General features: G+C 40.0%; 1 protein-coding gene across 1 annotated transcript; it reads left to right on the top strand.

Annotated features, from left to right (window-relative positions):
• Nucleotides 1–22,325, top strand: RBM34 (RNA binding motif protein 34; the record flags this gene model as incomplete). Its single annotated transcript, XM_084624939.1, has 11 exons — nt 1–173; nt 7,498–7,669; nt 10,379–10,518; nt 11,668–11,899; nt 12,792–12,851; nt 13,440–13,483; nt 14,346–14,429; nt 14,696–14,759; nt 14,849–14,891; nt 20,948–21,066; nt 21,929–22,325. Coding segments are annotated over 11 exons (1,404 nt in total), but the record flags the coding sequence as incomplete, so codon positions are not given.
• Nucleotides 22,326–23,456: the final 1,131 nt, after the last annotated feature.

The raw sequence follows: 23,456 nt of genomic DNA, 5'->3' as shown, positions 1-23,456 counted from the left end.
ACCAGCACGCCGGAAGTAACGTCATTTCGCTGGGCCTGGGTCGCGCGCTCCGCGGCTCGCTTGCCGCGGCGCTTCCCGGAGCGAGGGTCGAGTCTAAATGGAACTGCCCCCCCCACCCAGATGAAAACTTCTCAAGCGGCGAAAGCTCCAAGGCCCGCGCCGCGCGGAGCAGGGTGAGAGCGCGCGGCCCGCACCCCTTCTCAATCACCAACCGTCGCCCGCCCCTGCCCTGCCCCGCCCCCCTCCCCCCCCCGGCTCCCGCGCGTGCGCTCCGTGTCCGAGGCCTCCACGAAGCAGCGAGCGGGGAGCGAGCTGGAACGGCCGCTGCTTGCCGCGGGAGCGGGGGTTCGGGTGCCCCCCGTCCCGCCTGTCCCTTGTCCGCTGCCTCCTACCCGGGGGTGGGGGTGGGGATGGCGCGTCACCGTTCGCAGCCCCGGGGAGGAGAAATCCAGGGACCCGCCCGCTGCTCAGCCCCATGAGGGGGAGGAGAAACCCCGTCGGCAGGGGGCGTCCCGGGTCACGTCGGGGCGAGGGTGAGTCCCGCGTTGGCACGAGGCGCCGGGCACTGCGCCGCAGCGCGCCCGGCGTGAGGCGCCTCCGACCTGCGTCTTTCGTGCAGGTCTTGCTTAGGTCAGCACTGCACAGATGGTCGCTGCAGAGTCTCAGAGCCCCGGATTCCCTTTCGTGCTCCCCCCCCCACCCCACCGCCCCCCGATAGTGTGCAGGGTGCTGTCACTCCGTCAGTCTCAAAGCCCCACTGTAACTTTGCACAACTGAAAATTGAAATTGATCTGGGAAAAAAACCTGACAACAAGCGTGTCAAATTACGTTTAAGAAAAAAATCAAATGCTGCTAAGCCTAACTATAGTATATGACTTTAACTGTCATCTAAAGATATAATTTGCCAGCTGTGTATATGGGATCGATAGCAAGCACAAAGAAAAGATGGGTCTTGGAAAATTATACGGTATAGCCTACATAAGCTACAAGAATGCAGAGTTGATTTTAAAGTGCTTTTACAGCCCCCTTATTGTGGGGCTACCCAAATGTCAGTCTTGTTTCATACCTTTCCTGCAAGTTAGAAGAGATCTTAGAATGCTGTCTCTTGTGGCAGTTGCCTACGGGACATTGCTGCTGCCAGGATGCTCTGGCAATGCTCCCTATGCTAGAGAGGCCAAAAGGAGTTTGGTTAGGAGCTTCTGTTGCAGCCCTATGGCACCCAAGGCTTTCCATAGTAAAGGGCCATTACTGAGTAACTAAATCCACTGGATTTAGGGATCTCTGTGCTACAAGATAAACTCTAGTGTGGATCGACTCCTTAGTATTTGCAGTGTTGTAGCTAAGGTGGGTCCCAGGATATGAGAGAAACAAAGTGGGTAAGGTAAAAAAGCTCTGCTAAGCTTGAAGATTTGTCTCTCATCAACATAACAAAAACCTTATCCTCTCTGACACATCAGTGGACATTTGTAGCTATACCAATAAGAACATAGCATAAGAATGGTCATAGTGAGACACACCAATAGTCCATCTAGCCCAGTATCCTGGCTTCCAACAGTGGCTGATGCCAGAGTGAATAGAACATAGAATCATAGACTTTAAGGTCAGAAGACACCATTATGGTCATCTAGTCTGACCTCCTGCACAACGCAGGCCACAGAATCTCATCCACCCACTCCTGTAACAAACCCCTAACCTATGTCTGAGCTATTGAAGTCCTCAAATCGTGGTTTAAAGACTTCAAGGTGCAGAGAATCCTCCAGCAAGTGACCCATGCCCCACGCTGCAGAGGAAGGCAAAAAACCCCCAGGGCCTCTGCCAATCTGCCCTGGAGGAAAATTCCTTCCCAACCCCAAATATGGCGATCAGCTAAACCCTGAGCATGTGGGCAAGACTCACCAGCCAGACACCCAGGAAAGAAATCTCTGTAGTAACTCAGATCCTACCCTGTCTAACATCCCATCACAGGCCATTGGGCATATTTACCGCTAATAGTCAAAGATCAATTAATTGCCAAATTTAGGCTGTCCCATCATACGATCTCCTCCATAAATTTATCAAGCTTAGTCTTGAAGCCAGATATGTCTTTTGCCCCCGCTGCTCCCCTTGGAAGGCTGTTCCAGAACTTCATTAGAAACCTTCATCTAATTTCAAATCTAAACTTCCCAAGGGCCAGGTTATATCCATTTGTTCTTGTGTCCACATTGGCACTGAGCTTAAATAATTCCTCTTCCCTCCCTGGTATTTATCCCTCTGATATATTTATAGAGAGCAATCATATCTCCCCTCAGCCTTCTTTTGGTTCGGCTAAACAAGCCAAGCTCCTGGAGTCTCCTTTCATAAGACAGGTTTGCCATTCCTCGGATCATCCTAGTAGCCCTTCTGTATACCTGTTCTAGTTTGAATTCATCCTCCTTAAACATAGGAGACCAGAACTGCACACAATGTTCCAGATGAGGTCTCACCGGTGCCTTGTATAACGGTACTAACACCTCCTTATCTCTACTGGAAATACCTCGCCTCATGCATCCCAAGACCGCATTAGCTTTTTTCACAGCCATATCACATTGGCAGCTCATAGTCATCCTGTGATCAACCAATACTCCAAGGTCCTTCTCCTCCTCTGTTACTTCCAAGAGATGCGTCCCCATCTTATAAAATTTTCTGTCATTAATCCCTAAATGCATGATCTTGCACTTTTCACTATTAAATTTCATCCTATTACTATTACTCCAGTTTACAAGGTCATCCAGATCTTCCTGTATGATATCCCGATCCTTCTCTGTATTGGCAATACCTCCCAACTTTGTGTCATCCATAAACTTTATTAGCACATTCCCACATTTTGTGCCAAGGTCAGTAATAAGATTAAATAAGATTGGTACCAAAACCAATCCCTGAGGAACTCCCCTAGTAACCTCCCTCCAGCCTGACAGTTCACCTTTCAGGGTGACCCATTGTAGTCTCCCCTTCACCCAGTTCCTTATCCACCTGTCAATTTTCATGTTGATCCCATCTTTTCCAATTTAGCTAATAATTCCTCATGTGGAACCATATCAAATGCTTTACTGAAATCGAGATCCACTGTGTTTCCTTTATCTAAAAAATCTGTTACCTTCTCAAAGAAGGAGATCAGGTTGGTTTGGCACAATCTACCTTTTGTAAAACCATGTTGTATTTTGTCCCAGTTACCATGGACCTCAATGTCCTTAACTACTTTCTCCTTCAAAAATTTTTCCAAGACCTTGCATACTACAGATGTCAAACTAACAGGCCTATAGTTACCCACATCACTTTTTTTTTTTTCTCCTTTCTTAAAAATAGGAACTACGTTAGTAATTCTTCAGTCATACGGTACAGCCCCTGAGTTTACGGATTCATTAAAAATACTTGCTAATGGGCTTGCAATTTCGTGTGCCAGTTCCTTTAATATTCTTGAAGGTTATCTGGGCCCCCCCCCCCGATTTAGTCCCATTAAGCTGTTCGAGTTTGGCTTCTACCTCGGATGTAGTAATATCTATCTCCATATCCTCATTCCCATTTGTCATCCTACCATTATTTCTAACCTCCTCATTTAGCCTCATTAAAGACTGAGGCAAAGTATTTGTTTAGATTTTGGGCCATGCCTAGATTATCCTTAACCTCCACTCCATCCTCAGTGTTTAGCGGTCCCACTTCTTCTTTCTTTGTTTTCTCCTTATTTACATGACTATAGAAGCTTTTACTATTGGTTTTAATTCCGTTTTGAAGGTCCAACTCTACATGGCTTTTGGCCTTTCTCACTTTATCCCTACATGTTCTGACCTCGATAAGGTAGCTTTCCTTGCTAATCCCTCCCGTCTTCCACACCTTGTAGGCTTTCTGCTTTTTCTTAATCAACTCTCTGAGATGCTTGCTCATCCTGCTTGGTCTACAACTCCTGCCTATGAATTTTTTCCCCTTTCTTGGGATGCAGGCTTCTGATAGTTTCTGCAACTTTGACTTGAAGTAATTCCAGGCCTCCTCTGCCTTTAGATCCATGAGTTCTTCAGGCCAACCCACTTCCCTAACTAATTGCCTTAATTTTTTAAAGTTAGCCCTTTTGAAATAAAAAACCCTAGTCGCAGATCTATTTTTGTTTATCCTTCCATTTAGTTTGAACTGAATTAGCTCATGATCACTCGAAGCAAGGTTGTCCCCTACAACCATTTCTTCTATGAGGTCCTCATTACTCACCAAAACTAAATCTAAAATGGCATCGCCTCTTGTTGGTTCAGCAACTACTTGGTGAAGGAATCCATCAGCTATCACATCCAGGAAAATCTGAGCTCTATTATTATTACCAGCACTTGTCCTCCAGTCTATATTTGGGAAGTTAAGTCTTCCATGATCACAAAACTCCCATTAGTATTTATTTCATTAAAAACATTAAAGAGGTCTTTATCCATATCCAAATTGGATCCTGGTGGTCTATAGCACATCCCAAGCACTATCCCAGGGGAGGCTCTTATAGTTTTCTTCCACAATGTAATTTTTGCCCAAATGGACTCTGTCTTATCCATTCCATCGCTTCTTGTTTCTTTACAGTCTACTTCATCATTGATATACAATGCTACTCCACCACCTTTGCCTTTATTTCGGTCTTTCCTAAACAACACATACCCTTCAATACCTGTATTCCAGTCATGACTACTATTCCGCCATGTTTCTGTTATCTCTGTAATATCTGGTTTCACTTCGTGCACTAGGAGCTCTAGTTCCTCCCTTTTGTTACCTAGGCTCCTCACATTAGCGTACAAACATCTTAATTTTTGCTGTTTGGCTTCGCTCACATTCTTTATCCGACTGGGCACAGACATTCTACCACCAGTATCACCTATTAGACTGGTATCTACACTACCCTTCCTCCTTATGTCCATTCTCCTACCCACGGCTGTATCCTTTCTTACTTCGTTTTCTTCCCTCTCAGTGTTAAAATCCGGCATGGAGATTACCTGCACATCCGCCAACTATCTCCCCCAAATTCCTAGTTTAAAGGTCTCTTAATCAGTTGTGCTAGCCTCCATCCTAGAAGTCTATTTCTCTCCCTACTCAGGTGAAGTCCATCCTGAGAGAACAGTCCTCTGTCCATGAATGCTTACGGTTAGAGTGATCCATCCACTGTTGTCCAGTTGACCTTCTGGCAGTCAGAGGTTTAGGGACATCCAGAGCATGGGATTGCATCCCTGACCATCTTGGCTAATAGCTATTGATGAACCTAACTGCCATGAATTTTTCTAATTCTTTTTTAATGCAATTATACTTTTGTCCTGGGCAACATCCTCTGGCAACGAGTTCCACAGATTATCTATGCATTGTGTAAAGAAGTACTTCCTTACGTTTGTTTTAAATCTGTTATTTTCATTAGGTGACTTCTGGTTTTTGTATTATGTGAAGAGAGGTAAATAACACTTCCCTATTCGTTTTCTGTACACCATTCATGATTTTATAGACCTCTGTCATATCCCCCCTTAGTCATCTCATTTCTAAGATAAACAGTCTGAGTCATTTTAATCTCTTCTCATATGGAAGTTGTTCCATACCCCTAATAATTTTTGTTCCCCTTCTCTGTACTTTTTCCAGTTCTTTTATCTATTTTGAGATGGAGTAATCAGAACTACAAACAGTATTCAAGGTGTGGGATTTATATAGTGACATTATGATATTTTCTGTCTTATTATCTATCCCTTTTCTAATGGTTCCTAATTCTGTTAGCTTCTTTGGCTGCCACTGCACATTGAGCAGATGGTTTCAGACAATTATCCGCCCTGACTCCAGGATCTCTGTCTTAAGTGGGAACAGCTAATTTAGACCCCATCATTTTGTATGTATAGTTGGGATTATGTTTTCCAGTGAGCATTACTTTATATTTATCAGCACTGAATTTCAACTGCCATTTTGTTGCTCAATCCCCCAGTTTAGTGAGATCCCCTTGTAATTCTTTGCAGTCAGCTTTGGACTTGACTACTTGGAGTAATTTTGTATTGTCTGCAAACTTTGCCACCTCACTGTTCACCCCCTTTTCCAGATCATTTATAATGTGTTGAACAGCACAGGGGACCCCACTATTTACCTCTCTTCACTGTGAAAACTGACCACTTATTTCTGTCCTTTGTTTCCTATCTTTTTAACCAGTTACTGATCCATGAAAGGACCCTCCCTCTTATCCCATGGCTGCTTGCTTCGCTTAAGAGGCTTTGGTGAGGGACCTTGTCAAAGCTTTCTGAAAGTAAACTATATCCACTGGATCACCCTTGTCCACATGTTTGTTGACTCCCTCAAAGAATTCTAATAGATGGGTGAGGCATGATTTCCCTTTACAAAAGCTGTGTTGACTCTTCCTCAACATATTGTGTTTATCTATGTGTGTGTTAATTCTGTTCTTTACTATAGTTTCAGACAGTTTGGTACTGAAGTTAGGCTTACCAGCCTGTAATTGCCAGGATTACCTCTGGAGGCTTTTCTAAAAATTGGTGTTACATTAGCTATCCTCCAGTCATCTAGTACAGAGGCTGATTTAAGCGATAGGTTGCATATCACAGTTAGTAGTTCTGCAATTTCATATTTGAGTTCCTTCAGAATTCTTGGGTGAATACTGTCTGGTCCTGGTGACTTATTACTGATTAATTTATTAATTTGTTTCAAAACCATCTCTACTGACACATCAATCTGGGACAGTTCCTCAGATTTGTCTTCTAAAAAAGAATGACTTAGGTATGGGACTCTCCCTCAGATCGTCTACAGTGAACGCTAGTGGAAACAATTCATTTAGCTTCTCTGCAATGGCCTTATCTTCTTTGAGTGCTCCTGTAGTGCCTTTATCCTTGGTGGCCCCTCCGATTGTTTGGCAGGCTTCTTGTTTCTGATGTTATTTGCAAATAACGTTTAGCTGGAAGGTTTTATAGAAATGTGAAGTATTGTTAATGCTTACATTTCCTGTATTATTGACACATCCACATATTTATGAACAGTTATGCCCACTCTGCTCCCCTGTCAAAATGTCATTCAAGATGTAGTTGCTTAGCTCTTAATTTTTTTCTTCAATTAATTTCTTCATCTACAAGATTATTTGTCTTAAGAAATTCAGCACTAAGTTGTTTAATTTCTTTTAGATTTTTGCAGCTTTTAACACACGGTATAGTGTGTTGGAGATAACTGATGCTTTAATTTACAAAATAGTTTCCCTTAAAGCTTTTGAACAATTAGAAAGTGTTTTAGTCACATGACTCCAGTTTGTTATTGGCTATGGCGGTTATTTCCTCATGCAACATTTTGAAAATTTTTGTCTTTACCTGTATTGTTTTAGGAAATAGTTAGAATTATAACTGTGCAAGTGATCTATTTTCATGAAAATATTGGAGTTGGTTCTCTAAATCTGTTGCACCTCCTAAAACCTAAAGTTAGACTAGCACTGGCGACACTGAGACCTTTAGCAGTATTGAATGACACCAGATGAACAATTTCTTTTCCTTTTTTTAATAGCAAGGAATGTGAGCGAAATGAAGCAGGTGCATCATCTGAAGACTATGTCATTGGACAAGTTGTCAACAGTTTGTTTCAAAATAAGTCCACAACATGCAGCCCACACCCCTTGGCACATCTTTTTAATGCTTCTGAGTCTGAAACACAGCCAGTGTTTGTTGCTGTGCCAAGAGTAAGTAACTTTTTAATATATATGTATATATAGTTACTTCATTGTAAATTAATGACCCTTCTCATAGGAAATGATTTTGGTTTTTCCTTTAGGCCAGGCAGAGTCCATTGAAAACTTCTTGGAACACTGGGATCTAACTCCCAGTTTTCAAGTATCTGACCAGTGCTCCTCGTCTGATGAGGACTGTGAATATAAATAAAATCCATATATCAGAAAACTAACTTGTCTGACAGTTGAAGGAGGTAGTGGCAGCTTTCCATATATATCTTCTGTTCCCACGAAGGAAGCAAGAGGGCTAATAATGTCTTCATCAAAATAAAAACAAACAAAACAGTACATGTAAGTGGGGAGAGGGAACAAATAATTTAAATATATAGATATAATAGTGATGAAGCACTCCTTACAGGTCCTTTGTCAGTTCATTAAAGACCAGTAAGTGCCCTTGGCTTCACGGAGTTAACCATATCTGATTATTAGATTAATAAAAGACAATATGTTGGGCTTTTGTACTTAAAACTAGCTAAGGGCCTGGCATATGATAGAGTGTAACTAATACACTGTTGTGGTTATTCTGCATGCCATCATATTTCCTCATTTCACCATCCCAAATGTTAGTATTTTTGGCGGGTGCTGGGGTAGTCATGGTATCTTATCATTTCCTCAGTAATTATTTACAAGCTGTTACAGAACTTGTATAAAAGATCAAATTTTATTTTATTTCCACAAAAAGAAGAAAATGGAATGAAAGAATTACAGAAAACTTTACTTGCTAAACAGCAATTTCTGCCCTTAATTGCTTTGTAAGACAACTCACATTCAGATGACTCGTACAAAGTAAGCAAACTGGCTTCTGGTTTGTTGTCAGATGGTCATCAGTTGAGTGATTTGAAAAACCTTTGACTCTTTTTTGACATCTATGCATTATGAGCATTTGATTGGTATATGATACATCCAGACTGTTGTCCAATGAAAAACTTTCCCTATTGAATCAAATCATTAAGGTTTAGAAGTTATATTAGACATACTGTCAATGCACAATCTGATCAGTTTTGCTTGTTATCAGATCCTTTATTAATTTAGCATTTGCTACAGATCTGTGGTTTCAGTTGAATTTGAAAATGGTGGTTATGCAATAAATAGAAGTTAAGTAATGTTTTAGTTTACTTTTAAAACAATATAAATGGGAGCTGACAAAGTGCTAGGAAAAACTTTTATCAAGTTTTTAAAAGGAAAATGAACATACAATATAAAAATTAAAGTAGTTGGCAGTATTTAATTAATCAGAGGAGGTAAAGTTCTGCTTACATATATAGTGCAAAAAATTTCAATGACTGTGTTCATTTCTTCAAGTGAATTTACCCCAAAACCAAGATGAATTACAAACTTTATGGGTTCTCCAATCCAATTGTAAGCTAATGTATAAACTAACCTTTGCAGTAATATTGGCACTACTACTACATCTAGATTAAATTATCACAGAAACAACAATACTTCATCGGCATGACAAGCTGTAGAAGTGATGCCATTTTTACTTTTGTCTGCTCATGCATGTATTACAGAGACTGAGCGATAACAGTTTAATGACTTTTCTTTATCTTAAGATGGGAGTAATGTCTGTTTCTGACATGGACTTTTTTCTTTAAAACAATCAAGGAATAATCTGTAGATGCACAGCACATTAACATTCTTCCATATTTGCGAGTATTATTTTTATTTATGGTCCTATGCAAATTGAGGAAAATCAGGTGACATTAAAAAAATTTAGTAAACAGCAGCTGTACAGTAATGATAAGCCTTAAGTGTCATGTAATACATTAGCGATTGTTGTTTCTTTGCAGACTTGCTGAACAAAAAGGCTTTTAAAAATACCTATGCCAGCTTCATCAGAACTGTTTAAGCGGTTTTGTGACAGACTTGGGCCAACACAACACTTTTCTTTCTTGTCTCCAAGGAGCATGAGATACAGTTTCTCAGTGATCTCTTATCCATGAATCTGCCCTGATTTATATTTTACAGTATGTAAAGGAAGGATTTGGCCCCAAGAAAAGTATGGGTCACATCATACTCCTATCAACTGAGCTTGGTCCCTTCATGAAATCACTGTCTCCAGTGGTCTGAGGTGTGGGAGTTTGAGAGATCACTTTCAAACCTCATCTTGAGTATCTGTCAGAACAGTATAAATATCTACGTCTGTGCCACCTGAAATGGCCAACTTAGAAATGAGCTACCAGAAGTTCATGAAAACTTAAAAGTTTACTTAAATTTTATCTTGATTGAATAGTTTTGATCTTCACCTTGTTCTTGATGGTAAAAACAGTTGTACTAAAGAGACCTTTGTACTCTAGAGAGTATTCTTGTTCTGAATTCATTTCTGTGCTGCAAGACTGCAGACATTTTTATTTAAATTTAAGAACCCTTGATTGCATCAACGTTCTGGATGTCCTCCAAGACCTCAGTTAAAATAAAAAAAAAAAATGAAGATTCTGCTGTGTACTTAAGTATTTCGTCGTTGAATGTACTTGGATGTCATATAAAATATTCTGTAGGTGTTGTAAATGAATTTTCTTTTTTTTGATCACATGGTAGAAAACGTTGGAATGGCTTTGCAGGGTGTCATAAAATGAGGAGGTTATTATGTAATAACTTTTCTGTTTTGTAACAGGTCATATATTAAAGAAATAAACTTCTATACACCATACCTTTTTTTAGGAGAATAAGAAACGAAAGCATACAGAAGTGGAAAGGGCAACAGAAGCTCAGAGCTCATCTACTAAACGGGAACCTCCTATAAAACTGAAGAAAGCCAAAAAGAACAAACTGTCTATAGCAGAGAAAAAGTTGGCAAACAGGTACGTAAAGATTTTTTAAAGACGATGCAGCCTAGCTTCACGTAGATAGGTCAGAATCTTGGTGTTATAGTTATGTCAGAGAATAAAATGCTTATTTGTTCTGTTTTACTATTTCTAGTCTTGACTTTAAAGAGACTATGGATAATTTCATATAGACTGTCCCAATAGGGAATAAAATGCCTCGCCCTTTGGCAGTTAAGGGCAGAGACTGTCTGGAACATTAGTCCCCTACCCTGAGAGGCATGGACTAAGGTGTCCTCTTGCAGGAGGTGTGTTCCCTAAGGTTACAGTCTGCTTTATACAAGAAAGAAGCCTAAATCCCAAAGAGGAGATATGCTGGTAGATGAGCAGGCTGTCCATGACTTTCTTCTCCTAGCAATCCCATACCCGAGAGGCAGAGCAACCCTCTGTTATGTTGTCTATTCCCTCAGAAATGTATGTGTGAGCGAGGTACTACCATTCCAGTGATGAAAAAGTTATTCTTTGTATTAGCCTGGTGACAATGAAATTCGCTCAGTTCCAGCATTTAGAAATACAGTTACCATCCTATATGCTCTCTGACGCATCTGTTGCATCTTTAACTGACAGCTTCCATATCCAAATCTGCAGTCTTATATTTGCTGTTTCTGCTGACGTCATCCATAACATTTGAGAGGCTGCTTTTAAAACTGAATAGATGTCAGTTATTGTTCACATAACCTTTTTGGTATATGTCTTGGATAGACTAAGAACTAGTAGCATGTAGACAGAAAACTTCCCCAACGAATTGTGTGTGCCCTGAATGTTAGAAAGACAACAACTCACTTTTAGTCTTAATTTAGGTAAAATAATTCAGTTTCTTTCAAAATTTTAATTTGTATCAAATTGATTTACTTTTGCTGTCTACTCAGTCACACCTATCAAATTGCAATAATGACCAGTCAATACACTGGTAAATAATCACTTTCAGTGTTATGGGTCAGTTTGTTTTTTGCTTAGTATATATAACATTTCAATCCTTCCATTAAAAATGGAAGTTGTCTTGTTATTGCACCTGAACAGTTTCATTTATAAATACAATTTAAGAACACTTACAACTTCTCTTTTGAGACTGAAAAATCAAAGCTTTTCATAACAATCATCCGGTTGTGTTTTTCACTTGTGCCAAAGAGAGTGTGCATTGGAACAGGCAGATGAAGAGGAGGAGGAAAAAGGGATCAAGGTCAAACAGAAGCTAAAAAATAGAACATCTCAAGCTGTCACCAAAAGCCTTGCTAGTTCAGCTAATGAAATGGATGTAAAACAGTGCTCGAAGAAAAGTCAAATTAAGGAAGCTGAGGAGATACTAAAGAATCAGAGAACTGTGTTTGTTGGGAATTTACCTATCAGCTGTACTGTACAGGTAAGTGAATAGTTTAAAGGTACACGCTCAACTTGAAGAGGACAGTTGTCTGAAAACTGACACTTATGACTGAAAGATGCTAGAGAGAAAATATCTTCATGTATTTTCTGCATTAGGCACTACTTTGTATATAATTACCCTGCTTCCCTGTACAGTTAATGAATTTCTCCCTTGCTGAAATTAACCAAATGGTCGTTTTCTGGACCATAGATACTTCTCTTAAAAGAAGAATATATATCTGCATTTTCCTATATATAGTTATATTATATACTCACTGGTTGTCTAGTTTTTTACTAAATATACAATCTTCCACTGTTACTTCTAACAAATTGTGTATTTTAAATTGATACGTGTTTTGCTTCTTTACTACCAGTAGCAGAGAAATAGGAGAAATTAGGATTAAATAGGTTGCTCTATTATATATGGGTTTTTTGCATTTGAGTCTAGAAATTCCTGTTATATGAAATAAAATGTGCAAATTTCAAATAAATACCAGGAGCGTGGAGCGAGGCGGGTGAGAGAGGCTAAATCCAGACCAGCTTCTTTTTCTTTCATCATCTGGAGTCTGCAGAGAATTTGGAACCCAAGGAATAATTTTGATGGTTAAAGAAAATAAATAAGGATCATACTCTTACAATCTTATAGATGTTCCTTGTATTTGAACAGAGTGCTGAATTCAGTTTTTGCACTCAGTATTTTTCCTGCTTTTGACAGAGCAAAAGCTGCTCTACAAGATATTTTGAACTTTTCCCTTATCTATCTTATAGTAATAGTAATTCATAGAAATAATAGGGTTATATGAGTGAAACAAAAATGCTTTCTTATTCAGCAATAATAATTCATATTACTGGGTTGAAAAAATGGATTAAAAATACATGTAATTTCTGTTTAGATGCTGAAGTCATTTTTTAAGGAATATGGACAGATAGAATCAATTCGATTCCGTTCTTTGGTATGTTCTTTCCTCTTACGTTATATGATAAAAGCAGCTGTGTAATCGTAAAGGATAGCATTCATAAATCTTATATCTTTATTAGTTCACAAGCAATATTTCTTGACTTAGAAATACTTAAATTAAGCCTTTTGAGAGCTGGCTTCTGTGGTAGACCTGGCTATCAACACACATTGTTCTTCCTATAATAACACTTGATTACATTGTAACCACATTCTCCTTGGGAGAAAAATGTCTGAAATATTGTTGCTTGTTTTGCTAAAGATAATCTTTGACTGAAGTACCATAACACAGATTTAGAGGACATTTTACAGAGATAGCAATTTCATTGTAAATCAGTGCTGTGTATAAATTAAAATCACCATGCTAGAATGCAAGAAACAAACTAAACCAACTGAATTTCAATTCTTTATCATTTTAAGGTTTTCCTTGGAATTTCCCCTAATTGTTGTTAGAATAATTTTGTCTGATAGAGCGGCTATATTACTTTGGGTGGAAATACCTGTTGAACTTCCTCCACAAATATTTGAAATAGATTGATAAGCACAGTAAGGCATTTCAGCTAATGCTTTTTTTTTTGTCTTGAAGGTTCCAGCAGAGGATACTTTATCCAAAAAGTTAGCAGCCATAAAGTAGGTTCTCCTTTGAGTTTCAGATTTTATTGCTAAAGGGGAAACCTTTTTTTTTTTTTAAAGCTTTAATGATGTTACACACACACACGATTGTTTCCTTCCTATCTTTTATTTTGTATGGTTTTATCTTTTAAAAAAATAATCAACTCTATGTGTATGTAAAATAGACAAGGTGGGTGAGGTAGTATCTTTTATTGAAACAACTTATGTTGGTGAGAGACAAACTTTCAAGCCACACACAGCTCTTCTTCAGGTCTGGGAAAGGAACTCCCAGTGTCACAGCAAAATGCAAGGTGGAACAGATTGTTTAGCATAAGTCGTTAGCACATATTGTAAGGGACCATTCAAGGTAGAGTGATCCATTACTACCTGTGCAGTTATAGGACAAAAAGGAGGGGTATTGGGTTACAGATTGTTGTAGTAAACCACAAACGCAGTATAAATAGGCATTCCATGATTTCCGTGATACAAACTTCTTAAATTCCTATAAGTAGTTTTTTCTGCTGTAGATAATCACTTGCCCCTACACAAGTGTTTCTCTTTACTAAAGACCAGATCCTGCAAGGTACTAAGAATTCTCAATTCTTGGGGATTTCATTAGGGGTTGAGGATGCCCAGCAAGTTGCAGAAACTGGCTCTGAAAAAGATAACTGTTAAAGAGGGGGTAAAGGTCTTTTGGCTACTGTGGTAGATACTGCTGTTTGGGGCACAATCCCCAGGCTAATTGTATATTTGAGAGAACTGAGGTCATTACCTTAAATTACATCAAGGCTTGCAGGACATGTGCACAGGACCATGGGGTGGGAGGGTGGGAAACATAAGAATTGCTTAAATAGGGTAAACTTTCTGTCTTTCTCTTCAGGCATAAGATGCATCCTAATATGAAATATATTAATGCTTATGTGGTTTTTAAGGAAGAAGGTGCTGCCACTAAAGCTCTTAAAAGGTATGTTTCATTTTTGTTCCTCATTAATGGCATTATATTTTGTGAGAATGGGTTTACCAGATGTCAGATTACAAGTATGAATTGTCTAGTTTATTGTGTTTGACTCAAAATAAAAGCACTTTTGTCTAACGATTTTTTTAAACTGCCTTTGTTAAGAATGTTATGTTTGAGACCAGTGATAGGTTGTAATCCAAACATTTTAGTCATTCATTGGCCATTTCTGTTTGCGTTCTAATAGCTTTCCTTTTTTTCTTGTGCTACAATAGAAATGGAACTCAAATTGCCAATGGATTTCACATCAGAGTTGACCTTGCTTCAAAAGCCACTTCTGTAAGTAATATATAAGATTTCAGAAGAACTTTTCTGTATTTGCCTATAACCTAGTAGCTTATTGTTCTTTTTTTGTTGTTGATTTTTAGCATGACAATAAGAGGTCTATATTTGTGGGAAATCTCTCATATGGTAAGTTTAAATGGATGTTCACATTCAGTCAATATTCCATAATTTTATTTCTTCAGTAAATGTTAAATAATTGACGCTTATGTTGATTGTAATACTTCTTTACTTGTTAAGATTTAGGGTAATGTATATAGATACCTAAATATTAAAAAAACTTCAACATTAGTTAACCTATTCTAAAACTTAACTGTGAAATGGCAACATTATCGGTGGTTATACATTTCTAGCAAACTATGTAAATACATTGTTTTTCACCTTCTTTTTTGAGTAATGTCCCTGTGGGTGTTGCACCTTTTGTATCTTTGATCAGGGATTTTTGGTAGCAGTACCCGTCTGGTCTTCACGTGCACCCTAGCTATCCTCATGCTCTGTATTGAGAGTATATAGGGCTGTGATAGACAAACCACACTGAGTTCCTTCTCAACCGTCTTGGCCTCAGACATAGTGTCTAGTGGTGCCTGTTTATTTAGCTATCTACCTAGTTTGTGCTTTATAGTGTAGTTAATCTTTAGTTTAATACTAATAGATTAGATTTAACAGTTTATTTTTATTGGGGGGGGCAGGGGTGATAATCTGAGAGGCTTTTAGTTTCTTCCTGTGCCCTCTCTTTCCTAAAGGAACTCTCCTTCCCCTTTTTCCATGGGGCATGCCTAAATCCCCAGGGTTCAAGTATTGCCTCACTTGCCAGTTAATGACAGCCATTCAAACTGTATCAGCTGCTTGGGGATACTCACATGCCATGTAAGTGAAAAATCAGCTCGGGATTCTAGAGTTCCAGGAAAGAGAGAGAACTGATGGCTCATGATGGAATGCCCCTGTGAGCTGCATCAGACCCAGGCCCAGATACCCTCCCTCTACACCAGCCTTCAAGTGACTACAGCATCCCAACAACCTCTTCAGCTGAATCACCTTCCAGATCTTCACAAGAGAGATCTACAGGTGATAGTGCCAAATCACCTACCAAGAGGAGCTCCAGATCTCCTCAGAAAGAAGATGGCCCTAAGAGACTTTCTGTACTGGAGACCTCCAGTCCCACAAAGGGTACCACTGAGGCTTCAAGTGGCCTCCGAACCCAGGGTCCCTCTACATCTAAACCCTTGAGTACAGCTAAATCGCAAGGGTACCGAAGCATACCTTGGTACCATCTAAGCATGATGCAGGTGCTAGGGACTCTAGAAACTCTGCACCAAGGAAGACAGTACTGACTGCAACTCCACTTCCTCATTGCTGACTGATGGATCTGGGAACCACAATCAACTGGTACCAGCGCACTCTGCACCACCCTTGGTACTGCAGGTTGTTTCCACTGCTGAGACTCATCAAGTTTCTACACAGATCCGCCTGGTACTGCCTGAATTCAGATTCTCCAGAGACCTCTTAGTCTCCAGTGAACTTGAGTCTCCATTGTTCAGTGCAGGAAGAGTCTCCCAGTAGCATAGCCTAATTTGTCCCTGGTAACAAATCACTCATTGGAACCAACTGATTTTCCAATGTCCATGGGAATGGACAGACAACCTACTACTCCACCGTTGTCTCCCCCTCTCCTCTCCTCCATGCCACCCCTCTGGACTGTGGAGACAACAGTTCTTCTGACTCCCAAATTTCTATACAAGGTTCCTTCTATGATCAATCCAGGCCTGGCTCTCTTGGAACCTTCTCTTCAAGGGACCCTTTAGACACAGAAAGCCTCAAGCCGTTCCACGTCCCCCTTGGTATGAAAAACCTTGGGTGCCTCATTCCCTTTATTTATGACCCTCTCTAACAGCCATATTGGATCCTTGGGTAGCCTACCATCAACATTTCTCCAGAGCCCATAGCTCTCAAATTGAGGATCAGAAAGAGCACTCTTCTGTCCCTTCCTTCCCCTCACATCAATCCCCACCACAGGAGGAGGAGTTTGAAGACGAAGCAAAAAGAACTGATAAGGAAACTATCCCTCAAACGGATATTTCTTCGGACCTCCCAGATGAAGCAGTTACGCCCTCCTTTCCCCGTGGTAACACACACACATGATTTCAAGCAATTTCAAGATTTGATGAAGAGAGTCACTGACATTCTCCATATCCCCTTGGAAGAAGTCCAAGAGACGTAGCATAGACTTTTGGGCATTCTTCATACACCATCTTCCAATCAAGTAATTTTTCCCATAAATGAGGTATTGCTGGAGCCTGCCAAGATAATTTGGCAAACTCCAGCTTATGCACCTCCAATTTTGAAGAGATCAAATAAAAAGTATTACTTTCCCACTGGGGGCTCAGACTTCTTGGTCATGGTGGCGATTGGTTACTCAAAGGAAGCTCTTACGCCCAAGTCCAAGCTACTGTCTAAAAAGCTACAACTCTATTCGGCATGCTTGGACTTCAGCTCAGTACCAAAAAGTCCACTCTCGTACCTGTTTAGCGAATAGAGTTCATGCTTCAATGTGCAGAGCTTGCCTACCCAAGGACAGATTTCTTACTGTGGCAGATTTGATTATGCAAGTCCATGTGAGCCCTCAGGTAACTGCCAGGTCTTGTCTGCAGCTCATCAGTCACATGGCAGCATGCACCTTTGTCCCATGACATGACCGGTTACAACTATGCTGCTTCTGGGTCTAGCTCAGAATGGTTTATACTCCCAACAGACACAGTTTGAACAAGCTCTTCCTATGTGCTAGTCTCTCTCGACTGGTGGAAGAATCCAGGTAAAGTCTGCTTGGGAATCCTCTTCACCCCTCTACCTCCCACCATCACCATAGTTTTTGGTGCATGTCTTTTATGCCTCATCTTCAGGAACATACTATTGAGGGTAGGGGGACTGCCTAGGAATCTTCCCTCCATATAAACTTTCTGGAGCTCAGGGCTGTCGAGAATGCCTGCCAACACTTTCTTCCTATGATCAAAGCACAATCTGTACTAATAATGACCAGACAACAGGACCAGTTCGTACTACATAAATTGTCAGGGGTGAACGAGACCCCTTTCCTTTGTGCAGAAACTATAGTTATGGAACTGGTGGACAGCCCACCACATTTTCAAGCTGTTTATTTACCTGGCCTCCAAAGCATGGTAGCAGAAGTTCTCAGCAGGAACTACTTTCAGGATCATGAGTGAGAACACAATACCAATTACTAGAACAGATTTCTCATTTGGGGTTTTCCAGAAATAGATCTTTTTGCCACTACTACCACCACCAGGAAGTGTGCAAAGTTTTGCTCAAGGGGAGGTCAAGGTTACCATTCCTTGGGAGATGCCTTTCTCATGTCCTGGTTGAAGAACCTAATGTATGCCTATTTTCCGACATCGCTCATCCTCGGAGTTTTAATCAAAATCAAGCAGGATGGAGCCATGGTCATCTTAATTACAACAATTTGGCAGGGACAGGTGTGGTTAGTATACCTAATTCGTCTGTCCTCTCGCCCTTCTATCAGTCTTCCATTAACATGCAACCTTTTCATTCAGGACTCAGGAAACAATTTTCACCCCAACTTAAGCCTTGAGTCATACAGTGTTCGTTACCTGGTTGGCTTCTGGGGACAGAACTTTCCTGTTCCAGAGAGGTTCAAGAGGTTCTGTTGAACAGTAGGAAAGAATCAACTAGAAAAAACTTACCTGCAGAAATGGAAGAGATATTACACCTGTGTTCCACTGACTCTCCCCTCTTGGAGATCCTAGAGCAAGTGCCTTTTTGATCTGAAGAAAACAGGCCTTTCTCTGAGTTCCGTTAAGTTCGCCTATTGAACGTTGTGGCATTCCATTCTCCGGTGTTTGCTCACCCTACAACTTCTAGGTTCATCAAAGGGTTATCTAACCTGTTTCCAGACATCAGTGAGCCCACCCCAGCCTGGGATTTGAACTTAGTCCTTATTTCTCTGCTGAAACCTCCCTTTGAACCTTTGGCTACGGGTTCACTCTTACACTTCGCCACCAAGAAAACTATCTTCATGACCATCACCTCTGCTTGGAGAGATGGTGAGTTTTAGGGGCTTTGATGGCTGATGCCCTCCCCGCAAGTTTTCCTTATACACAAGGTATCCATTCAACCACATTCCCCCTGGTTTTATGTAAGATCATCTTGGATTTTCAAATCAGGCTGTTCATCTGTCAGTTTTTTCACACACAATTTCATTGGTCTAGGGAGGATGCCATCCTAAGTTCCCTCTAAGCTGCATGACCGCACAGCTGCCTATTAAGCCCGAAGCCCTCATCCCCCCACACCTCAACTCTCTGCCCCAGCCCATAGCCCACCCCCACCACATAAATTTTATGTGCACCAATATGAAGGTGATGTGTCACACATCACCTCCATTTTGGTGAACGTAACAAAATTCATTCTGCGCATGGACATAAAAAATTAGAGGGAATACTGATGCCATCCTTTATACCTTGGACATTAGGCAGGTGTTAATAGTCTATTTGAACAGGAGTAGACCCTTTTGGGACTCTCCTCGATTATCTGTTTCCATTGCAGACAGAGTTAAAGGAACACCTAGGTCCGCCCACAGATTTTTCCAAAGGGGTTGCTGGTTGTATGTTCTCCTGCCATGAAACTGCTGCCATGAAACTTCTGCTATCCTGTGCCCTCTTAGGGTTATAGTCTGTTCCAGCAGATCACAGTCCACCTTTGTTTCCATATTAAAGAACATTCCTATTGCCAAAACCTTCAGAGCTGCCACGTGTGCCTCAATCCACGCATTCTCAAAGCACTGTGCTCTAGTGCATGCATCCCAGGCAGGTATTTTATTTGGGACTGCCAACCTCCAATCAATTTTAGATCCTACTTCAAAGCACCCAGCTCCTCTAAGAAGGATTGCTTGGGAGTCAGCTGAAGTGTAGCATCGATAGGGACGTTATTTGACGAAGTTACTTACCTTGCACGGTAACTGGAGTTCTTTGAGATTTTTATCCTTATGGGTGCTCCACTACCTGCTTACCTTCTGCTCTGTAGTCTTGTGTCTGTGGGACTTGGCAGTAGAGAAGGAACCAAGGGTGGTTTGTCCATTGCAGTCCTGTATGTCCTCAGTGCAAGGCACAAGGATGGCTAAGGTGCTTCTGCAGACCGAACGGTGCACCTTTAGTGGGACATCCATCAGGACAGACACCTTGAACTCCAGTTACTGTAGATGGTAAGTAATCTCTTCTTTAGTGCTGCTAAAACATCATTTTCAGTTCTGGTTGTTGAGTGAATTTTTTTTGAGAAGTACAATCAAGTTACTTAGATCTAAAAGTTGACCTGCCTTAAAAATCTAGATTGCAAAAATTATGTTCTGGTAACTGTTTTTAAAGTTTGTTTAGTAAGACTTACAAAAATATTTTTTCTTCTGCTTCTGCAGAAGAACCAGTTCAGTTATTTCCAGAGTGCACTGACATGGACTTGAAGCCTTGTCTATATACACAAATTTTGTATCCGTTTAAGTTTACCTGTATAGTTAAAGTAGTACAGTTCCCACTAGTGTGGATGCAGTTATACCAGTATAAAGAGGCTTAGAGCAATATAGCTTATTCTCCTACAGGAAGAGAAATAACCTGTACCAATTGAACTGCATCCACACTAGTGATTGTATAACTATATCAATTCAAAAATCTCACACCTAACTGGTATCATTATACCAGGAGCACCTTCAGTCAAGTATATTATGTTTGTAAGAAGTGTCACATCAGACCTATTATCATTTAGACTGATTATCACTTAAGCACAAGTCAGAGCTATAGAAAGTGAAATAACTGTTTCACGTTTTAAAAAATAATAATTTTAGCTCCGTTCAAACCACAGATGTAAATTGTTTGATAAACTGACATTTTAACCTAGCCTTTGTTTCTGCTTAATGATGTGTTCGTATTGTTTCTTAAAACTTAATCTGCACTTTTCAAAATAAATGTCCTAGTTTATGTATTCTCTATTGTTAAATGTGTAGATAATTTCCTGTCAGATCAAATTTACTTGCCTAACTAAAGCATTTAAAATATATGTGTATGTGCATATGAATTTTAAACTATAGCAGAGTTTTTGGTAATACTCCTAAAGCTATGTCTATTTCATTAACATAACGCTAACCACACAGTGACTTCTCTTGCTTGCAGAAATTGAAGACGATACTGTGCGAGAACACTTTTCTGAATGTGGAAATGTAGTAGCTGTTCGAATTGTGAGAGACAAAAACACTGGCACTGGCAAAGGGTTTGGCTATGTTCTGTTTGAGGTACGGAAAGATAATGTTTGGGGAGACCAGGAGTTCTCCAAATACTAAATGAAGGTCTGCCTGAATCTTATGTTTTTGACTTTTCCACAGTAATGGTAGTATATACACTGCACTCTACAGACAGATAGGGAGACATGTCGCTTCTCTTAGCCATTTAATGTAAATTAAGCAGATATAACACAAACTGCTAAGTGTTGTGCATCAGAGGAGTTGTGGACTACTGAGTGGAAAGTGAATTTTATGGAGTGATTTGAAGGTGGAAAGGGAAGTCTTTTCCAGTTACCAAAGGAAATGTTCCCTCTGCCCAGTCCCCTTTTCTGAAAGAAAATACTATCAAAATATTTAACTTTGATACAGATATAAGAAATATAGTGTTACATTTCCTGACTCCTATGGAACCTGCTTCATTAAATCATAGAGAAGACTTTTACAAATAGGCTGACACCAAGCTGTAGAAACCTGTATAAGGCCTGATCCTGTGGACTGCACAAAGAATATTGTTACTTATCTGTTTGATTTCAGGACTGGACTCTTGGTTGTCCTTGCAAGAGCCATCACATGCTGTCAGATTTTTAAGTGGAACTCTGTTGATTTCAGTGGGAAGTTCTGTTTAATACTAGTGGCATATAGGCTATGGAATAAAGTCTCTGTTTTGCTGAATCAGGCTTTCAAAGCTAGTATTTGTCAGAGAGTAACTAGGTATTGCACAGAGGTCTGCTCGTGTTCCTGAATACAATACCTATGCTCTATTATCCAGACTGATTTCTATTTTACAATTTTGCATAAGAAGAATGTATACAAAAGATTTCTGGTTTTATAGGTAATGTCTGTCCAACCTTTAAAACTGTGTTTGGTTTAATAGACTACAGATGCTGTACATCTTGCTCTGAAACTAAACAACTCCGAAGTGAATGGAAGAAAGCTTAGAGTGAAACGCTGCGTTGAGAAGGAGAAAAACCAGAAAAGTTCAGACAACGCAAAGAACTCTGGTCCAAAGCACAGATTTGGTACTTCATTAAAAAATACAAAGAGATATACCAATAATTCATTTGCTGGTGAAAAAGCAACCCCATTGAAAAAGAAAACAAAGAGACCAAAAAGTGTGACTAAAACAAAAGGTGGGAAACACAAATAATCTTGCTACATTGCTAATTTTGGAATTTATAAAAAAAAAATTTTTTTATAAAATAAACTCCAATGGAAACGTGGTCTGTTAGTACTGTTTCTTACATATAAAGTTGTACAGTGGTGCCAACTCATCTCGCTCTCTCGTGTATGTGTGTTTTTATCTGCAGCAGCCTAATTGCAATATAACTCACTAGAAGGACACTTGTGTCCATACCCCTTGACTGAAATAGTAAGAGGGTATAGGTTCCAGACACACTTTACTCTTCAGCCGCTTCCCTTTTTAGAGGTGGTTCTTCCTTGGAGATGTCTGTGTGAAATTACTCATACAACAGTTATCTTAATATAAACAAGATTTATTATAAGCAGGAAAAAGGAAATGATTTGCTTATCTTCCAGATTTACACTTCTTGTAAGTTAAGGTTGTCTCACTCACTTTGTGGGATGTGGGATAAAGAGAGATCTTGCATATCTAAAAAGCAAGTTCCTGTTCTGATATTATCAGTCAAACCTTTTTCTGGCTAGAGGAAAGTATCTCTGCTGCTCAACTAGCACATCAAGACCCCAATCAAGGCTCGCCACCACAACCTTTCAAACCACTTTTCTTATCTACAGTAGAACCTTAGAGTTACAAACACCTTAGGAACAGAGTTATTCCTAACTCTGAACAAAACATTATGGTGGTTCTTTCAAAAGTTTACAGCTGAACACTGACTTAATACAACTTTGAAACTTTACTATGCAGAAGAAAAATGCTGCTTTTCCTTTATTCTTTTAGTAATTTACATTTATCACAGTCCTGTACTGTATTTGCTTCCCCCCCACACACACTTTTTGATTCTGCTGCTGCCCAATTGTGTACTTCCAGTTCCAAATGAGGTGTGTGGTTGACTGGTCAGTTCATAACTGAGGTTCTGCTATATATGCATAATGGTTTTCAGAACTACTTGTATTCTCTTAACAGCCACTGATGTACAGTAGAACCTCAGAGTTATGAACACCAGAGTTACAAACTGGCCAGTCAACAACACACATCTCATTTGGAACCAGAAGTACAGTCAGACAGCAGCAGAGACAAAGACCAAAAAAAACCCCATATACTGTACAGTACTGTGTTTAAATGTAAACTAAAGAGAAAAAAAAAGTTTAAAGTAAAAAGATTTGATAAGATACAATGGAATTCAGGCCCAAAGTTTCCTTATCTATTTAGATCAGGGGTGGGCAAACTTTTTGGCCTGAGGGCCACATCTGCGTGGGGAAATTGC

Source organism: Lepidochelys olivacea, assembly GCF_965140295.1.
Source record: "Lepidochelys olivacea isolate rLepOli2 genome assembly, chromosome: 3".
Taxonomy (NCBI): domain Eukaryota; kingdom Metazoa; phylum Chordata; order Testudines; family Cheloniidae; genus Lepidochelys; species Lepidochelys olivacea.
This window is presented reverse-complemented; position numbering and strand designations above follow the sequence as displayed.